The 18,417-nt window shown below is 36.4% G+C and overlaps 1 protein-coding gene across 21 annotated transcripts in view; it reads right to left on the bottom strand.

Annotated features, from left to right (window-relative positions):
- The window catches only part of EIF4G3 (eukaryotic translation initiation factor 4 gamma 3), a 367,975-nt gene that overhangs the window by 72,677 nt on the left and 276,881 nt on the right, over positions 1–18,417 (bottom strand). For 17 of the 21 annotated variants that reach the window (XM_033841819.2, XM_033841846.2, XM_073794731.1 and 14 more), the window contains 5 exons: positions 14,888–15,134; positions 12,051–12,184; positions 10,221–10,340; positions 9,718–9,828; positions 4,417–4,587 (listed from right to left, as the gene is read on the bottom strand). In XM_033841819.2, the coding sequence (XP_033697710.1) occupies positions 4,417–4,587; positions 9,718–9,828; positions 10,221–10,340; positions 12,051–12,184; positions 14,888–15,134 (783 nt within the window). The remainder of the gene's footprint in view (positions 1–4,416; positions 4,588–9,717; positions 9,829–10,220; positions 10,341–12,050; positions 12,185–14,887; positions 15,135–18,417) is intronic. The other 4 variants (XM_073794676.1, XM_073794736.1, XM_033841840.2 and 1 more) reach the window with 1 other exon arrangement.

The raw sequence follows: 18,417 nt of genomic DNA, 5'->3' as shown, positions 1-18,417 counted from the left end.
ATAAATAACTTTATTAAAAAAAATATATACTGTGTTGCAAATATCCTATGATATGGCTTATATGTGGAATCTAAAAAAAAAAGGGTACAAATGAACTTATTTACAAAACAGAAATAGAGTCACAGATGTAGAAAACAAATTTATGGTTATCAGGGGGGAAGGGGAGGGAGGGATAAATTGGGAGATTGGGATTAACATATACACAGTATTATATATAAAACAGATAACTAATAAGGAACTACTGTACAGCACAGGGAACTCTACTTAATACTTTGTAATGACCTATATGGAAAAAGAATCTAAAAAAGAGTGGATATACATATACATATAACCGATTCACTTTGCTGTACACCTGAAACTAACACAACATTGTAAATCACCTATACTCCAATAAAAATTAAAAAAACAAGAAAAAAACAATACTGTGTTGCATATTTGAAAAGTTCTTATCACAAGAAAAAAATTTTGTAATTCTGCATGTTAATTAGACTAATTGTGGTGATCATTTTGCAATATTTATACAAATACTGAATCATTATGTTGTACACCTGAAACTAATGTAATGTTCTATGTCAATTTATACCTCAATTTAAAAAAAGGAGGGCTTCCCTGGTGGCGCAGTGGTTGAGAGTCCGCCTGCCAATGCAGGGGACACGGGTTTGTGCCCCGGTCTGGGAAGATCCCACATGCGGCGGAGCGGCTGGGCCCGTGAGCCATGGCCGCTGAGCCTGCGCGTCCAGAGCCTGTGCTCTGCCACGGGAGAGGCCACAACAGTGAGAGGCCCACATACCGCTAAAAAAAAAAAAAAAAAAAAAAAGAAGAAGGAAATCTCCAGCATCAAAAAACAACAAAAAATTGACTGAATATCATTTATTCATTATAACTGAATATCTATCTGATGCTCCCAAAATTCTGTATTAAGTACAAATGAAGCATAAGGCACAGTAATCAAAACCATTAAAATTTAGCTGCAAAGACAAGAAAGTTACAAGAGAAATGATAGAGCAAAGCACGAAATTGATTAGAAGCCAGAGAAGTGAGTCATTTAGGTACAAGAGAGGTCAGAGGCAATGGGTTAGTCAGGAAATACCTTTAGAAGGAAATGAGAATAGGGCCAGATTATGAAGGGCAGAAAAAGCTGGCTAAATGAAAAAAAGGGGGAGAAGACATTTTAGGAGGGGGAAAATATTTTAGGAAGGAATTGTTATTGAGACTCTTCTATTTCAGGAATAGAAAACAACAAGGAAACATCAGAGGACTAGGGACTTCCCTGGTGGTGCAGTGATTAAGACTCTGTGCTCCTAATGCAGGGGCCCCAGGTTCGATCCCTGGTCAGGGAACTAGATTCCACATGCATGTTGCAACTAAGAGTTTGCATGCCACAACTAAGGAGCCTGACTGCCACAACTAAGACCCAGCGCAACCAAATAAATAATAAGTAAATAAATATTAAAAAAAACAAAACAGATCAGAGGACTAGTGTGCACTAGTTGGGAGAGAAAATGATAGGACTTAAATGATAGATTAAAAGCTAGAGTGAAGAGATAAAAATCAGCCTCTCTGGTAGATGAGTCAGGCAGCAGCAGTGGGAATACTGTATCAAGAGAAGAAAGATGAAGCAGGGAACCCCAGCAGTGGAACCACAACAGCAGTGTATGTATGTGGAAGTAGTCTAGACACGTCATTAGCAATGATTTTCTAGAAATGTTTCAAGGAAAAGATTAAATCTTACGATACAGGAAAAATAAGGTCATTGGTGGTCATTCATAATGTTGTTATATATACAGTGGTAGGAACAAAAGTCAGGGTGAATGAGTTTTCTGGAAGTGGAGGCAACAATAAAACTGTTGTTTTGACAAAAGGGAAGAAATAGAATAACAGGTAGCAGGAGCAACAGGTCAACATGGGGTATATCTGTGCAGAGGAGAAGAATAGAAACACAAAAAAGAAAGGGAATGAAGCAAAGATGTTCTGTATGAAGAAGAAAAAGTGTCAAGAAAAAGGAGGTTGCACTGGCCCTGAAAAAGAAGTCTATTAATCCTGCACTGTATTTGCTTTATCTATTCACTAAAGAAAACTTAGCTAATTAATGACATCTCGAAGTCAGTATAATTATTCTTCTGTTTCTGAAATTAATAATGGAGAGAACTTGGTCAGAATAGCCATCACTAAAAAGTCTACAAATAACAAATGCTAGAGAAGGTGTGGAGAAAAGGGAACCCTCCTACACTGTTGTGGGAATGTAAACTGGTGCAGCCACTATGGAAAACAGTATGGATGTTCCTTAAAAAACTAAAAATAGAATAGCCTTATGATCCAGCAATTCCACTCCTGGGCATATATCCAGATAAAACTAGAATTGGAAAAGATACATGCACCCCCAATGTTCATAGCAGCATTATTTACAATAGCCAAGATATGGAAACAACCTAAATGTCCATCGACAGATGAATGGATAAAGAAAATGTGTGATATATATATATATATATATATATATATATAATGGAATACTACTCAGCCATAAAAAAGGATGAAATAATGCCATTTGCAGCAACATGGATGGACCTAGAGATTATCATACTAAGTGAAGTAAGTCAGAAAGACAAATACCATATGATATCACTTATATGATGTAAAATCTAAAATATGACACAAATGCACTTATCTACAAAACAGGAACAGACTCACAGACATAGAAAACAAATTTATGGTTACAAAAGAGGAAAGGGGGTGGGGGAGGGATAAATGAGAGTTTGGAATTAGCAGATACACACTACTACATATAAAATAGATAAACCACAAGGTCCTACTGTATAGCACAGGTAACTATATTCAATATCCTATAATAAACCATAATGGAAAAGAATATGAAAAAGAATATATGTATGATATACAAACACACACACACACACACATATATATTTGAGTCATTCTGCTATGTACTAGAAACCAACACAACATTGTAAATCAACTATACTTCAATAAAAAATTTAAAAAAAAATCATGGGGAGAATTCTGTTACAGAGTAAAGAGGCAGATTACAAGTCACAACAAACAGACTATTCAGTAACTACAACACTGTGAGTAACAATCTCTTAAAGCTTCAGTGTCTTCTAGGAAGAAGAAAAAAGACAATATCTATTCCTTCCTTCACAGGTGTTGTAAGAATCTAATGAAATACGGCACTAATACAAGTGCCTTAAATATTAAAACAAGATATTTTCATCTTCAATGATAAAGATTTAGCAGGAATTTTAACTATCTTTGCAAACCTTTTAGGTCCCTATTTATTAAGTATTCTCAGAGGGACTGGAGGGAGGGATGTAGGAGATGCTTTAAAAAAAAAAAAGTTGAGATACATTGAGAAGAAATGGAGGAAAGATTAGGTACTTGATTTTAGTGAATCTGGAGAAGGATGTACGTAGGGACAAATGTCTGGGGCAATTACTAGAAAGATGAACAAAGGCAAGCAGCCAATTAAGGTTGGACAACATGGCTTTGTGTTGGATCGGTTCATTTTGGTCCTGACTTTGTATGAACAACTTTGCTGGTTAGCATACTGTTTAACAAGTATTTACTGAGTATCTACTATGTATGGGGCTCTGTGTGTGCTCAATCAAAATCGGGATTTGTAAGGCACATCTCTTTCCCAGGAACATTATCACACTAAGTACGTAACTGGGCTCCAGGAACCTGCCAAGTGCTTTATACTGCTTCATTTAATCTTCACAACGCCCTATGAGATACATTATATTAGCATCTTAATTAGTATCAAATTAGTATCTTAATTAGTATCAAATTAGTGTCTTAATCAGTATCAAAAACATCCAAAGAATATAATAGAGGTAACCCAGGGATAGGAACTGGCATTGTGCGTACAGCAAAAGAAGAATAGAGACTTTGTATAATTTGACACACAAAAATAATTTTGTGTGGATTAAAGGAATTCATTCAATTTACCCTAAGGAGTTCTGAGGGCAGGATATGTACAGAAAGATGCAAAGACTTCAATTTTATTACAAAAGACTATGAAGAAGATGGGTTTCTAAATTCTAACTTATTAGAAATGAAACATAAAGTAATATACTAACTAGACTAGCACAGGGTAATGACTGAGAATCTAAAAACACATTTTTAAGAAAAGCAAACATTGATCTAAACCTGAACGACAGAATTCTATGATACATGAGCCCTCTAAATACAGTGTCTGCTTTGAAAAGCACACGAATGCAATTTCAAGAGAAAACAGCAGGTGGCTGGCATCTATGATAGCTCTTAGAATAATGCTTGTAATATGAAAAAAATCAGAAAAAATCTTAAACTAAAATCTCTACATATAATAACAGGGCAAAAAGACAAATTAAAACAATATCATTATGATTCCAAAACAGTGTTAGAGTGTGCTTCTGTTCTCACCTGGGTTTTAATGTTTTCAGGATCCTCAGCTTGGCTGTCTCGTTTCTGGCTGGGCTTCCAGGCGTTCTCCGCCTTTTTCAGGTGCACGTCTTCTTTTACAGAGACTGTGATGATCTTTCTGGGTTCTCTTCGCTGTCCAGGTTGAGATCTCCGTGGTCCAACATTCAACAACTAGAACAAGAATATTTTTTATAATATCGACACAGAGTACTTACAATTTACTGTCTCTGCTGTGCTGCTCAAGTCAGGACTGATGAACACACCAAACACTTCTGGATGCAAGGATGGGTACTAGGCATTCAATTTAGATGTGATCTTTTTTTTGGAGGGGGATGTCTTAGAAGGCCATCACTGTAATTTACAATTACACCACTACAATTTTTGACCATGAAATCCTAAATGAGATAACTAAAGTGATGGAAAATTATGTTTGATAAAGCTGTTATTCCTAACAAAAAAGATTACCCTTAACTGAAGCATCTTCTTTTTTTTTTTAAACTAGTTATGTGACTTGAGACTGGTCACTTGAACAATTACAAAAATTCACAGGCAGAAATCATCACAGTTACAAATCTGCTTCAAAAACTGGGCCTCTAAACTTCATGTGAAATGCAAATACACCCTTACCATGAAAACTATCTATAGCATAGACAGCCAGCCTGACTGTAGATCTAAATGGATCCCTCAAAGTTTGCTGGGTCAGAAATACTAACACAAGTCTTCCTTCTATTATTAATGAAATCCAACTAAATTGCTCTCTGAAAAAAATGTCTTCCTTTCTTTGTCAACTCTTTGTTCCTTCTAGAGTCCCACTATACTCATTCTGTTAAAACCAATATATGCTAGCATGTCACACTGGTCGTCAAATTAAAAATTGTTACTGTAAGAGCAATGGTAAGTTAAAAGTTGTATTCTGTGTATTAAAATATTCATAATTGTTGCTACTCTAAATGCCTGGAAATACTTTTTCACGATTAAATATTTGGGTTGATAATAAGTTCTGCTCCTCCCAGATCTGTAGCATACTGACAGCCTTTACTTTTTCTAACATGTCATTCTCTAAACAATGAGTAAATATTGCAATTAGGTTTCAAAAGGAAAGGAAAAAAAAAAACTTCACACAAGACATATAGACCAGAATCATATCTCACTTAATGTCCCAACACTACCCTTTAAGTAGAAATTTAAAGGTCATGCTTTATATATAAAGACACATTCTAAGAGACATGGTCTGAGGCCTTTGATAAGCTTCAAAGCCTTTACACATGTCTTACCTCAGAATTAATTATTCTCTTACCCTTTACCATCTGCCCTAATTAGAAACAGCAGTATCAAGGATGTATCAGGATCAAAACTTAGAATTTCTGGACAATACACAGCAATCTTGTCAAATACATCCAGCTAAAGACTTGGTACTGATGATATGATCTTAAGACTATTTCATAAACCTGAAAAGGCTGAGGTCAAATAAACCCAGAGGTACCACGCATGGCGTAACTGAGAGAGAGGTAAAGAGGATCACCATACTAGAAAAGTACCAACAGGGAACAGCTGCTAAACCAGACACTACTGAAACCTTGATATGGTAGCTCAGGCAAAAGAATTCTGTTAAGAAAAGGTTGTAAACCATGTATTGTCTGGTTCTTATAACTCAGGATATATTCTAGTGTTAATTCATGTGGGTTACTATCTTTTTCAATGTTTGGATAAAATTCAAAGATCACAAGACATTTAACTTAATCAATGCATCTGCACATAAAAATCTGTCAAGAACAAAGATTGGTGGGTGTAATAAAAGGTAGTTATGTCAAAATCATGTAAGAGCCATAGTATAATCTGTGGATATAATTTTAATCATGTTTGAATAAAGTTAGAAAACGTCCACTTCCAAAAAAATACTGCAAACACCAATGAATGTTTGAGATTTCTAAAAAGTAAATATGATTTACGCTACAACTCTTTACCTGCCCCAAGACAGGTAATATGAGTAATATGAGTGAATTTCAAACGAGCAGCACAGAGATGTGAGAAATATTACTAAATAGATAACAACAGTGTTTCAAAGGAAAAAACGTTTTGAAAAGATAATATAAATGTTAGTCTAGGATTAAAAAATTGAAATTATAATCCACGTGCAACCTTCCAAGACAAATTTAACTTTATCTGTATCTCTGGATAAAACTAAGATAGATACTGTTCACAAATATTTACCTAAGTATACTGAGTCCTCAACAGATTACTATTCTTATAAATGCTTAACATCCTTGATTAATTAATCTCTAACATTCTTATGTTTATGCTCTGAGAATGTTTACGCTCTGAGAAGGATTCACTGTCTGGTGAAGTGGAGAAAAGAGGCAGATTAGAAGACAAAAGAATTGTGGACTCTTGAATACAATTCTGCTACTTATGAGCAAAGTTACTGTAAGCAAGTCTCAACTTTGTTGAACTTAAACTTTCTCACATATTAAATGCTTATCTTACCTACAGGTTATTACGAGGATCACAGGATACAATAAGGCATGTAAAAGGACCTTAAAAACTAGGTACGATATCAGGTATTATCATCAATACCAAAGGAAAAAAAGAAACTTTTACAAAAGTGATATATAGACTGGTATAATTACCTTTAAACATTTCGTGTCCTTTGTGTGTGAAAAACTTAATATAAATTGTCAGACTTACAGTATCTTTCAAAAGTTGCACCATATGTAATGAATGACTTATTTACTAAATACAAACAAAATCTAGGATCCTGTGCTGAGGGTTATGGAATATATACAAAGAAATAAAGCCTGGTTTCTTTGCTTGAAGGACAATCCTGACTGACGACTGGAAGAGGAACTTTGAGGTATAATGTGTGCAGGGTCCACAAATGTCAAAACTAAAATGAAGTGTCAAAATTTGAGGCTAACTAGTGAGCCACAATTTTTTTCAGGTTAGCTAAAAATTTTAAGATTTTTTACCCACTCTTTTTCTTAAATGTATTAAATAAGAAACTATACACATCTCTGCTGTAGAATTTAATATACATTGCTCCTATCTCACTCAGAGACTATAAACTCAAACTCTTCTGCTTACCTGGATAACCAAAGAAAACAGGACCAATATTCATTCTAGCATTTTTTAAAGAGAGATAACCAAGGGTCCCTTTAAGAGAGAGGGAAGGATGATATGAGCTTAGGAAACCTCTTTGCACCTAGGATTTTTATAACAGCTCAGTGAATCTCAAAGTTAGTTAAAATGAACATGAGTGGCAAGTTACCAGTCTAGGTTCACAGCCCTTTCTCAATACATTTCTTCTGGGGCACTTTCTGTGATGTCCGCCAACAGATTACTATTAAAATTAACACCACAATAGCCAAGTAATTTGATTTTTTAAAAACCAGAGGGATGATACTGCCTGGGTGCTTCCAACAGATATACACTTAACTGCCCATCAAAAGACCTACCTTTATGTTTAAAAATTGTATGTAACTGTATATGACGCTAAAACAATTGCTACACATTAAAACTATTTTATAACAAGTCTGTTGCAGGAAAATTTATACCAGGAGTCCTGGAAAATTAAGCTATTCTAAGAAGCATACCTAGTAGATCTTAACATCTTTGCATGGTAATTATTTATAAGCCAATTTGGAAGCTGTATGTAACCAGAAACTATGAAGAGTAGGGCTGCTGGTTTTTTCCAAGCAGCATTATTGATTGTTCCTTTATATTATATATAATATAAAGGATATGTATAATACATATCCTTTAAAATTCCTATCTTTATCTTCACCAATATACCAAGGCAAGCTGGACAAATTACATGGAGAATGTTTGTTTGCTATGGGAGATGTTGGAAGAATAATTACTTGCATTAAGACTTAACATATTAATATTACCCTGATTAATCAAAATAATTCCACTTAAAAATTAGCTTGTGGCACATGACAAAGCTATGCAAAGAAAGTGAATTAAACAAAGCACATTTTTTTGGAGACACTACAAATTATTGATAATGGCTCATTTCCTGTCACATTACTTTGCACCAAATAACCCATTTATCTGATATATGCAGGCACATAAATTATTGGGCAAACATACATCGTGATAGTTACTTTTAAAACTCCTTTTCTAATTTCAGTATTTTGAGAGAGATATAGTTATTCTTAATTCATAGTATTTCCTTTATGCTATACCTGATTATTAGACAATAGCAAGCTGATAATGAAAAGCGACAGTATACATGGGAAGAGGAGATGCCGGAATTCATATCTTCTGTGACTAACATATGAACAAAACTGAGCAACAATGATAACCACAGATATCAACCAGGGAACAATCAAAATGGCATCAACATTATTTCAAATGTTTGGCAAAACAAAGATATAAACCGAAACCAAAACTAAAACAAACGTTAACAAATATAAATTTAACCCACCAACAAGGGAAATAATGCTGAAAAACAAGGTATAAAAAGGTTTCTAGAAAGCTGCTTTCTAAGACTCTCTGGTGTGGAAATTCAAAAATTTAGAAAAAATTTTAATTTGGTAATTAGAGAAATTAGATAAACATTAAACTTCAAACCTGTGTGAGAACAGAATATTATACACACAGAGGTCTTTAAGACGGTGATGCTCAATAAAAAGTATGCTTCAAATTAAGATTTTCTGTAGGTTTTACTGTATAAAGCCTCCAACACGGTGTAGACCTTCAAGTATTTTCAATCAGTGTTTGGCTGCAGGCAAATAATTCAAATGTCTACCAAGTGTCATTGTTTTCAGACAGTGTAGTCTTATTTCAAAGCAGGTTTCAAAAGTGGCCATTCCAGAAATAAAAAGGTGATGGGGAAATAAAAAATGTCACCTTATATAAAAATATTTTTACAAACATAAAGTAAAGTAGTATAAACAGGGTGATCCACAAATGTACATCAAACCCCAAGCTCCTTCAGAACTTCAGGTTAAGTGTTCTCTATGCCATTCCAACTTGGGGAAAAAGAGGTATTCACATCACTGGCAACTTTACCCCATGCTTTCTGTAAGTCTACAAAGCATGGAGTAGGCAGAGCCTGCCAAATTCTGCACAGTGCAGCGCCCCAGCATAACTGCATTGGTGATGCCACTTCCACCGCTGAAGAGCCTGCCACTGGAGGTGTAAAGGCAATGTGCAGTTTACCAGCTGCACTCTTTTGTACATATCGTTTTTTCATATTTTTGACTTCACAACCTACAGTAAATGAGAAGAGCAAAACAGAAAATATAACACCACAGACTACTGTTTTTTTGTTTGTTTGTTTTTAAAGATTCAGCACACCCCTAGAGGCAGGCTCCTCAGGGGTGGGTGAGACATCTCCAGTGGAGTGCAAGTTGGGGCTTTGCTCTGTTCCAGAATTGGCAATCCACGCCTGCTCTGCACTTTGCAAATCTGTAGAAACAAAGACAAAGAGAGGACCATTAGCTGAATGTCATCAGAGATCTCTAGTATACATATCAGGACACCTCAAGACAGAACAGGAATCCTATTCAAGGTTGGCTCTATTTTTAACCCATTTGCAGGTCTTTTCAACTGCAAAAATATGAAAAAAAAATCGAGACCAAATTAATGCGGACCAGCTTCTTTCAAGTAAATATGACTCAAGTGTATTCTTTCCTTGTTTTAATATTAGTATGGAAAGGAAAGTCTTCGCCTTTCCTACTTCTTCTTCTTGGTTAGAAGAATCAAGGAATAAAAGCTGCTTGCTCTCTTGCCGTTAGACAAGATGACATGAAGTCTATGACAGTTTCTAACTAACTGGGTTGTAGGGAACTTGCACTTACAGGTACACCTCTTCCACCAGGGGCTTGCCTTCCAAAATCTGCAAAGGCTGGAGTAAAGTCTGGTCCTCGAGGTAAAATCCGAGGATCCAGAGTTCTCATTGGCAATTTGGGTTGGTTGATCTGCACAAAGAAACAAAGGAAAGCTTAACACAAGTTCCAGAGCATTCAGTGCCACGAAGATAAAAACTTAGACTGAAAAGTTACGTCAGCTGAAAAGACAAGCACTGGCTTTTTGAGCCAGTGGGAGTCTGATCTGAATCCTGATAGATCCTCCTGGGCTAGCCACAGAGCCCTTAGTCAACGATGGTTTTTTGGTTCCCTGGGAATGATTAGGCCTACAGTTCCCAAGGGGAGGCTAGACAATCAGTGGATTGGTTCACTAGACACTTAGGACCAGTAGAATGGCACAAGACAAGCTATTTTGAGAACTTATGAACTAGGGCCAAATTTTGGAATCTTTTTCCAGGATCATCAAAGCACTTGCCTCTAAGAAACCTGGTACTGCTCCTTTTGGTTTTGATGCTGTTGACTTATGGTTAGTAAAGGATGTATTCTGAGTGGACAACAAATCTCAAAAGGAGATAAGTTTCACGTATGATGACTCATTTAATTTTCTTTCTTTTTTTTTCCTTGGTTGCGCCGTGCCCCTTGCGGGATCTTAGTTCCCTGACCAGGGATTGAACCTGGGTCCTGGCAGTGAAAGTGCTGAGTCCTAACCACTGGACTGCCAGGGAACTCCCTATGATGACTCAGTTAAAAATCTCACTTTGTCTGCCACGTTAATCGGAGATATCTGGGTTTGTATAGGCGTATAATGTGACTATAGACTCAGCGAAGCTAAGTAGCTCAGTGAGAAATCAACTCATGATTGGCCAAAGTCAGAAACAGATAAAGCAGGAAGACAGGAAGGAATATCTTCTAAGATGATAATCTAATTCAGTGGGTATAACAAAACTTGCCCTCTGAGGTACTGAAGTAGTTTCACATTAGTACCACCAATCATTCAACTGTCCTCATGTTAGTACCTAACAGAGAGGACTCAGCAAGAGAAATATAAAGATCTGTTGCTGTAACAGAATAAAATAATATAAATAAGGTCTGGAAAGGCAGCTGCTGGAAATCCCAATAAGAACTGGATCTCATTCTGTAACAAAGTTACCGTCTACACTTTAATTAGGGATTAACAGTTCCTCTATAAAATGAGAGCTTAGTCACCAGAACTGGTTCATCATTGATTTACATGAAATTATTTGGGCTGATATACACCTGACTTTACACCTTTAATAAACAGATGAAATAAACACTGACTGGACTAATTTTCTGTATGCACCATTAAGAACAGATGTAAAGAGAAAGGGTGCCTATTTATTTGCACAGGTTAAAGACTAATCCTCCTATTAAGTATCTCTTAGGGAAATTTTGAGTTATACACTGTTTGAATTATGTTAACTCCCACTTAAGTTTGATCTGCCAAATACTTTCCTAGGTTTCTGACCTAACCTCAATACCATTCTAATTCCCTATAGAGGTTTTAGAACAGTGGGGAAAGATAGGTATATTAGCCCAAAAGACACAGTTTCTACCACATCCCTAGGAGATAGCCATTACAAGCTGACAATAAAGTTTAAAACTTTACCCCTCAAATCTGAGCCAAGCCCCACAATTATTGTAATCTATAATAAACCCAAACCCAACAATGCTTAAACATTTAATTCAAATGCCATTTGCTCTAACAATTTCTGAGAATTGCTCACACTTCACATATTTGCACTGATAGTTAAAAACAGTTCCCACCAAAAAGACATAGCTTTCCCTGAGTGCTCAGCTTACCTTGTCAAGAACCACATCACTGATGGGAGGCAGGCCCTCTGGTTTCTGAATACATGCTGGCATGTACTGGATATCCAGCAAAAACTCCCTGTCATACTGCTTCTTGCCTTCAGTATCAGCAGGCTTCCAGGATTCTAAAAAGAGGAACGCAGGCAGACAACTGTCTATAAGGTCATTATATGTATATCCAGTTAGAGTATAAGCTGACTGCAATATTTTACTTTATCTCATCAGATACAAACAAAGCCACCAAGGAAACACTGAGCTTCAGTCAGAAAATGTCATACAAAGATTTAAACTGTTATTTGTTCTTTTATCCCCTTCTGGATACCTTTGAATAGTAAAGTAATCTGAAGTAAGGTGCTATAGGAACCATTTCATTTATACATTAAGCAGCCCTTGGTCAGGGACATGTAATAATCCTCATTAAATAAACTACCAAGCCTTTTTTTTAAATACAATTTTTAAAGGTTATACTCCATTTGCAGTTATTACAAAATATTGGCTCTATTCCTCATGTTGTACAATACATCCTGTAGCCTATCTTACACCCAGTAGTTTGTACATAATAATACTCTTGGTTTCCTAAAAAAGAAGGATACTTTGTATGTTCACTTGGAAATGTTACTTTGGAGGGAAAAAAGAAAAAGGTAAAAGGATGTAAAACACAAAAGCAAATAATTTATTAAAGATTCTGAAAAGTCTAAGCAGTGTATAGATTATTTTCCCTGATCACTAAACATATTCTTAGCTAATATTTTTAATATGAATTTTTTTTTTTTTTTTTTACGGTACGCGGGCCTCTCACTGTTGTGGCCTCTCCCGTTGCGGAGCACAGGCTCCAGACGCGCAGGCTCAGCGGCCATGGCTCACGGGCCCAGCCGCTCTGCGGCATGTGGGATCTTCGTGGGATCTTCCCGGACCGGGGCACGTACCCGTGTCCCCTGCATCGGCAGGCGGACTCTCAACCACGGCGCCCCCAGGGAAGCCCTTTAATATGAATTTTAAATTAGTTCTTTGCCACAGCACTTACTTTGCTACTATTACTATTGTTTCAGCTATCATTACTCACAATCCTACTATCATTATATAAAGTTGGAGAATTTCTTGAAATTTTTATTGGATAATAAAAGCAAGTCACAGTTTTTTCTTTTAATTAACAAAACACTCATCAAAATCAGGCCCCAGATCACTTCATGACAGGACACTGTATCCTTCTTTATATTAGTGGTTCCTAATATACAGGTCATAGACTCACTGATGGTCTGTGAGAATTTTACAGATATTTTATTACCATATTATATTTATTAAAATATATACAGTCTATTAGGATCTAAATTTTAAATTGCCCTTTTCCTCAATTACTGCTAGTATATATTACTGGGGCAAAGGACAGTTAGTTGATCAATACAGTTAGCGCCTATAGTTGTGCACTTTTTCCTTGCCAAACTAAAGGATAAAAAGATAATTTATACAGTCCTAAAAATGACAATAGTCCTTCAATCCCTGAACAAGGATTGGTGGTAGCCCAAGCGCTTGGCAGTATAAGCCTGGATCTTTAGAAGAAGTGTCAGTACATTGAGCTTTAAATGTCAGTATATTGAGCTTTAAAACTTTACCCCTCAAATCTGAGCCAAACCCCACAATTACTGTAATCTGTAATAAACCCCAAACCCAACGATGCTTAATTAAACATTTAATTCAAATGCCATTTGCTCTAACAATTTCTAAGAATTGCTTAGAAATTTAAACAAAATTTACAATAGCTTAACCATACAATTTCATAAAGCCCATTAGGAGTACAGTTCACTGGTAGTGTTTTCACTAAATTTAAGTGATCAGTATATTAAGGTGGGATCGATCGATCAATGGCTTTCAAACATTTTTGACTACAACTCACAGTAAGAAATATAGTGATTTCATGACTCTGAGCAAACACACACATAGATAAATGAAATGAAAAGCTTAAAAAAACAATACTTCCCGTAGTGCATGTAATGCACTGACAATTTTTATTCTCTTCTCCTTTTTAAAAAATGTTGGTTATAACTCACTAAATTAATTTCACAACCTATTAAATGGGTTAAAACCAGAAGTTGGAAAAGCACTGGTCGAGACTATTTCTGAGGCCTGATATTTTACATTCAAACACTACCTCATGCAGACATCACTTCAGATTTGGCAGACTAAGAAAAACTTTTCACCTAACCCCAATTTTCTACCTTTCCCCCCATGTCCACACCAAATATCCATAAATCTCAAAGTCAACCATGGTTTACATGGTATTAGGACAGAGGTTTAGTGCCATTTGACGGTGTCTAAAGGTGAAAGATCCTCTAAGGTTTATCACATATTTCATAGGGCACGTCCCATACCACAGGTGCTTAATAACTTAGTCTTACTGCTTCCAACTGCCTACTGAAGTTCAGCTCTACAGAGTGAGTTTTATCAACAAACTAAGTTCAAGGTTTGTGAAATGACAAGTACACTATCTCAAGGAACACGGCCATCATATCTGAAATATCTTTCAATTAAAATGAAAAAATTAAATCTCTCTTGTCGAATTCTACCAACCTAGCACTGATTTCCTTTGCCAGCTGCTCCTCCAATGCCAGTGAAAGCAGAATACCAGCATCAGATATCACTTCCGCCAACATAGGACTCTCTGGATTTGCTAGCTACTAACGCCCGCCTGCTGATCTATTCTGTAAATATTACATTGTGATGAGCCTCTTCCTTCCATCCAATATTTCTTCATAAGGAGGCAACATTTCTCTAAGTTGCAGTAGAGTGAAGGAGAGAAGGAAAGACATACACAGGAAGACAGATAAACTTACCTGATTTAAATGGGAATGTGACCCCTTCACCAGAACTATCAGTGAAGCCTGAATTAGCATCTATTCCTTCACCCTCAGAAACACTCTCAGCACCATTACGTACAGGCTCAGCTTCTTCTCCATTTTCTTCCACAGTTTTCACATTTTTTAGGTCAGAGGGGTCTCTTTCAGGATGAAACCCTTGGCTCATTTTATCCTGTTCAGATTCAAGTACTTTGTCACCTGAAAGCTCCTCTTCTGCTTTAGGCTAAAGCATAAGTGAACACAGAGGTTATATTCTTTTCACTGTGTGTAAATACACAGGAAGACCCACATTTATCCCCTCAAAAAGCATAGGAAAACATGTCACTCAAGATAAGGATGTCTGTGTTCAGCATATGGTACTAAAATGGTAAGTTTATTTAAAACACTTTTCTCATTTCATGTCCTGGGATAAAGCAGACAATTCAAATGGCTACTGAAATGCTTTAACATGACTAATGAAATCTAAATATACCGAAGGTTAAAAAGGAAAGAACTGTTAATCCTTGGAACTTGATGGACATGAAGGAGTTCTAGTCAGAATCTATATCAAGCACTATTACCCTTGCCACTAAAGCTCAGCAAATATAAAAAGAAACACACTAGAGGGTATTTTTTGTGCTGTCCTCTGGCCGTGAAATAGAGTTCAATGAATAGTTTAAAATATGTTTAAGTCCCACAAAGCTGACCATCGCTCACATGTAACAAGGAGGACACTTGTTAGTTAAAATCTATTTTGTTTATTGGTTCTTAGGATTCTCTGAGATTGTGACCTTGTTCAAATTATACATAGAAAAACGCTTGGAATATATTCCCCCAGGGAGAAATCTGGGTTCCAGTGCATCCTATTTTTAAAAGGCAAAATAGAATTAAAATTATTCACCAGATTATTTTTGACCATCTCAGTTTCAGATCCAAAAAAAAAAAAAAAAAAAGTAATTCTTAAGGGCTATATCAGCCCTCAAAACTCCCTGAGGCGAAGGTCTCAATGAACTTTAAGTCTTTCTTTTTCAAAGGGAAGCACTCTGAAAACAATCCTTTGGAAGAAGCTCTCAGAGGAAACAGCAATTTACCACAAATTCCAGTGGATAAATTCACACTAGGAGAGCCAAATTAGGGGCTCTACTGAATTGGCTGAACAGAGGATGGTATAAAAGGATGTCATACACACCAGGAAGTAGTCACCCCAACTGATTTATGAAAAAAAAATTTTTAATTAAAGAGTTACAAACCCTACTTAGTTATTAAGTATTATAACAGATATGACACTAATAAATTTTCTTCTACTAAAATCAGATCATGGGGAAAAGACGCTAAATTTTAAAATGTTATCAATAGAAACAGATGGTTTTCAGGCCTTGTTTCTAAAATGGAAATAAAAAATTCACGCAAATACACTCCCTTCTCTCTCTCTCTCTCTCTCCCTCCCTCCCTTGTTCTTCCAACAGGAAGAGCACAGAAACCATCAAAAGAAAGACAGACATAAAAATTCCAAGAAAATAAAAGACAAAAATGATTTATTTTTATAAAACATGGCAAAAAGTGAGGCTTTTTTTTTTTATTTTGCAGTATGTGGGCCTCTCACTGCTGTGGCCTCTCCCGTTGCAGAGCACAGGCTCCGGACGTGCAGGCTCAGCGGCCATGGCTCACTCCGCGTCATGTGGGATCCTCCCGGACCGGGGCACGAACCCACGTCCCCTGCATCGGCAGGCGGACGGACTCCCAACCACCGCACCACCTGGGAAGCCCAGTGAGGCATCTTTTATACTTTGAGAAGAAACTGATCTACCAAGTTTGAATAATGAATTAGCAGCCTCACTTTTTCTTATTCTATACTCTACTATAGTCTAAATTCAAAACAACCTTGTCATACCACCTCATAATTAAGTACAGGCCATCAAGAAGATCTTTAATAATCTGGCATGTGAGTCTGTAAATGGTACTTAAACTTATTACAGAGCAGTATAACTACATTATACAATCATATAGAACTCATACAGATCCTGTAAAGTGTGAAAAAATGCTGCTTTAGAGAAAAAAATTTATTGAGTCATCTTCTCTGTACCTAAAACCAACAACAGCAGACAATCTATTAGATATAAACAGAGGATGCATTATTTAGAAAGTCAACTTCTAACTGGAAAAAAAAGTATAAAGAAACTTGGTCTATGAATGACAAACCGTAATTCAGAGCACAAAGAATCAATGAGGCGTCTGAGGCACATTATTAGAAGGGATATTTTTCAAGGGAATCCACAAAAAAACTGCTGCATTAAATATTTATGATTATTTTTCCTTCAGCAGGATGGAGCTCTGCTCAATTAGTTTGTAAATGTCTAACAGTTCTTCAGTTGTTTACCCAGAAAACCAGATTGAAAAAAGAAAACACTTTATTGGCCAGACTGTCAAAGCAGAAACTTTTATAGGAACTTACTAAAACAAGAATTTAGTTGACAAAACTGCCTGCTTAATGCACGAGTTTTTAAAGTGCTAGAAAATCAGATTGACAACTACATATGTAACAATCAATGAAATATCCTAAAAATTTAAAGTAAATTTTAGGATGCCCTGACTAACAATTTTAAGATGAATCATCCTTCAAGCTACCTTTCTAGGCTATAATTTTTTTTTTTTTTTTTTGCGGTACACGGGCCTCTCACTGCCGTGGCCTCTCCCGTAGCGGAGCACACGCTCCAGACGCGCAGGCCCAGCAGCCATGGCTCATGGGCCCAGCCGCTCCACGGCGTGTGGGATCCCCCCGGACCGGAGCATGAACCTGTGTCCCCTGCACCGGCAGGCGGACTCTCAACCACTGCGCCACCAGGGAAGCCCTCTAGGGTATAATTTAAAGAATTTGGTTAAGTACTTGCAATGATGTAACAACTCAATATATAACCTAAAATATGCTGATATCTAAAACACATTCTTTTAAAGGCTGAGAAAAATCTAAGAGAAGAAGACCTTGATGATCAGTGAAAAATGAAGACAGTGACAACCAATATTTACTAAACTACTCCAGTAAATGCTCAATTTTAGGAAAGACAAGGGAATAGGATTTCTGGACAAAGTCTGTGTGCAAATGACCAAATATCTTTTTATTACACTTTTAAACTATAAGGTTAAGAAAAAAGGGATTGGTTCAAAATGAGTCCAAACAGTTCTTCTGTATGAAGAATAACAATCTAAAGCAGGTTTTAGCAAACTATGGCCCGTGGGCCAAATCTGGCTCCTCACCTGTTTTTGTATAGTGTGCAAGGTAAGGATGGTTTTTACACTTGTAATGGTAGAAAAACATTTCAAAGAAGAATATTTTATGATACGTGAATATTATATGAAATTCAAATTTCAATAAACTTTTACTGAAATACAGCCACTCATTAATTTGCACATTGTCTATGGTTGCTTTTGGGCTATAGCAGCAGAGTTGAGAAATTGTGACAGGGATCATACAATCCACAAAGCCTGATAGTTACTTTACCATCTGGACCATTACAGGAGAAGTTTGTCAA

This window comes from Tursiops truncatus, chromosome 1, assembly GCF_011762595.2.
Source record: "Tursiops truncatus isolate mTurTru1 chromosome 1, mTurTru1.mat.Y, whole genome shotgun sequence".
In the NCBI taxonomy this organism is placed as follows: Eukaryota; Metazoa; Chordata; class Mammalia; order Artiodactyla; family Delphinidae; genus Tursiops; species Tursiops truncatus.
Note: the sequence above shows the minus strand (reverse complement) of the source record. Positions and strands in the feature narration are given on the sequence as shown.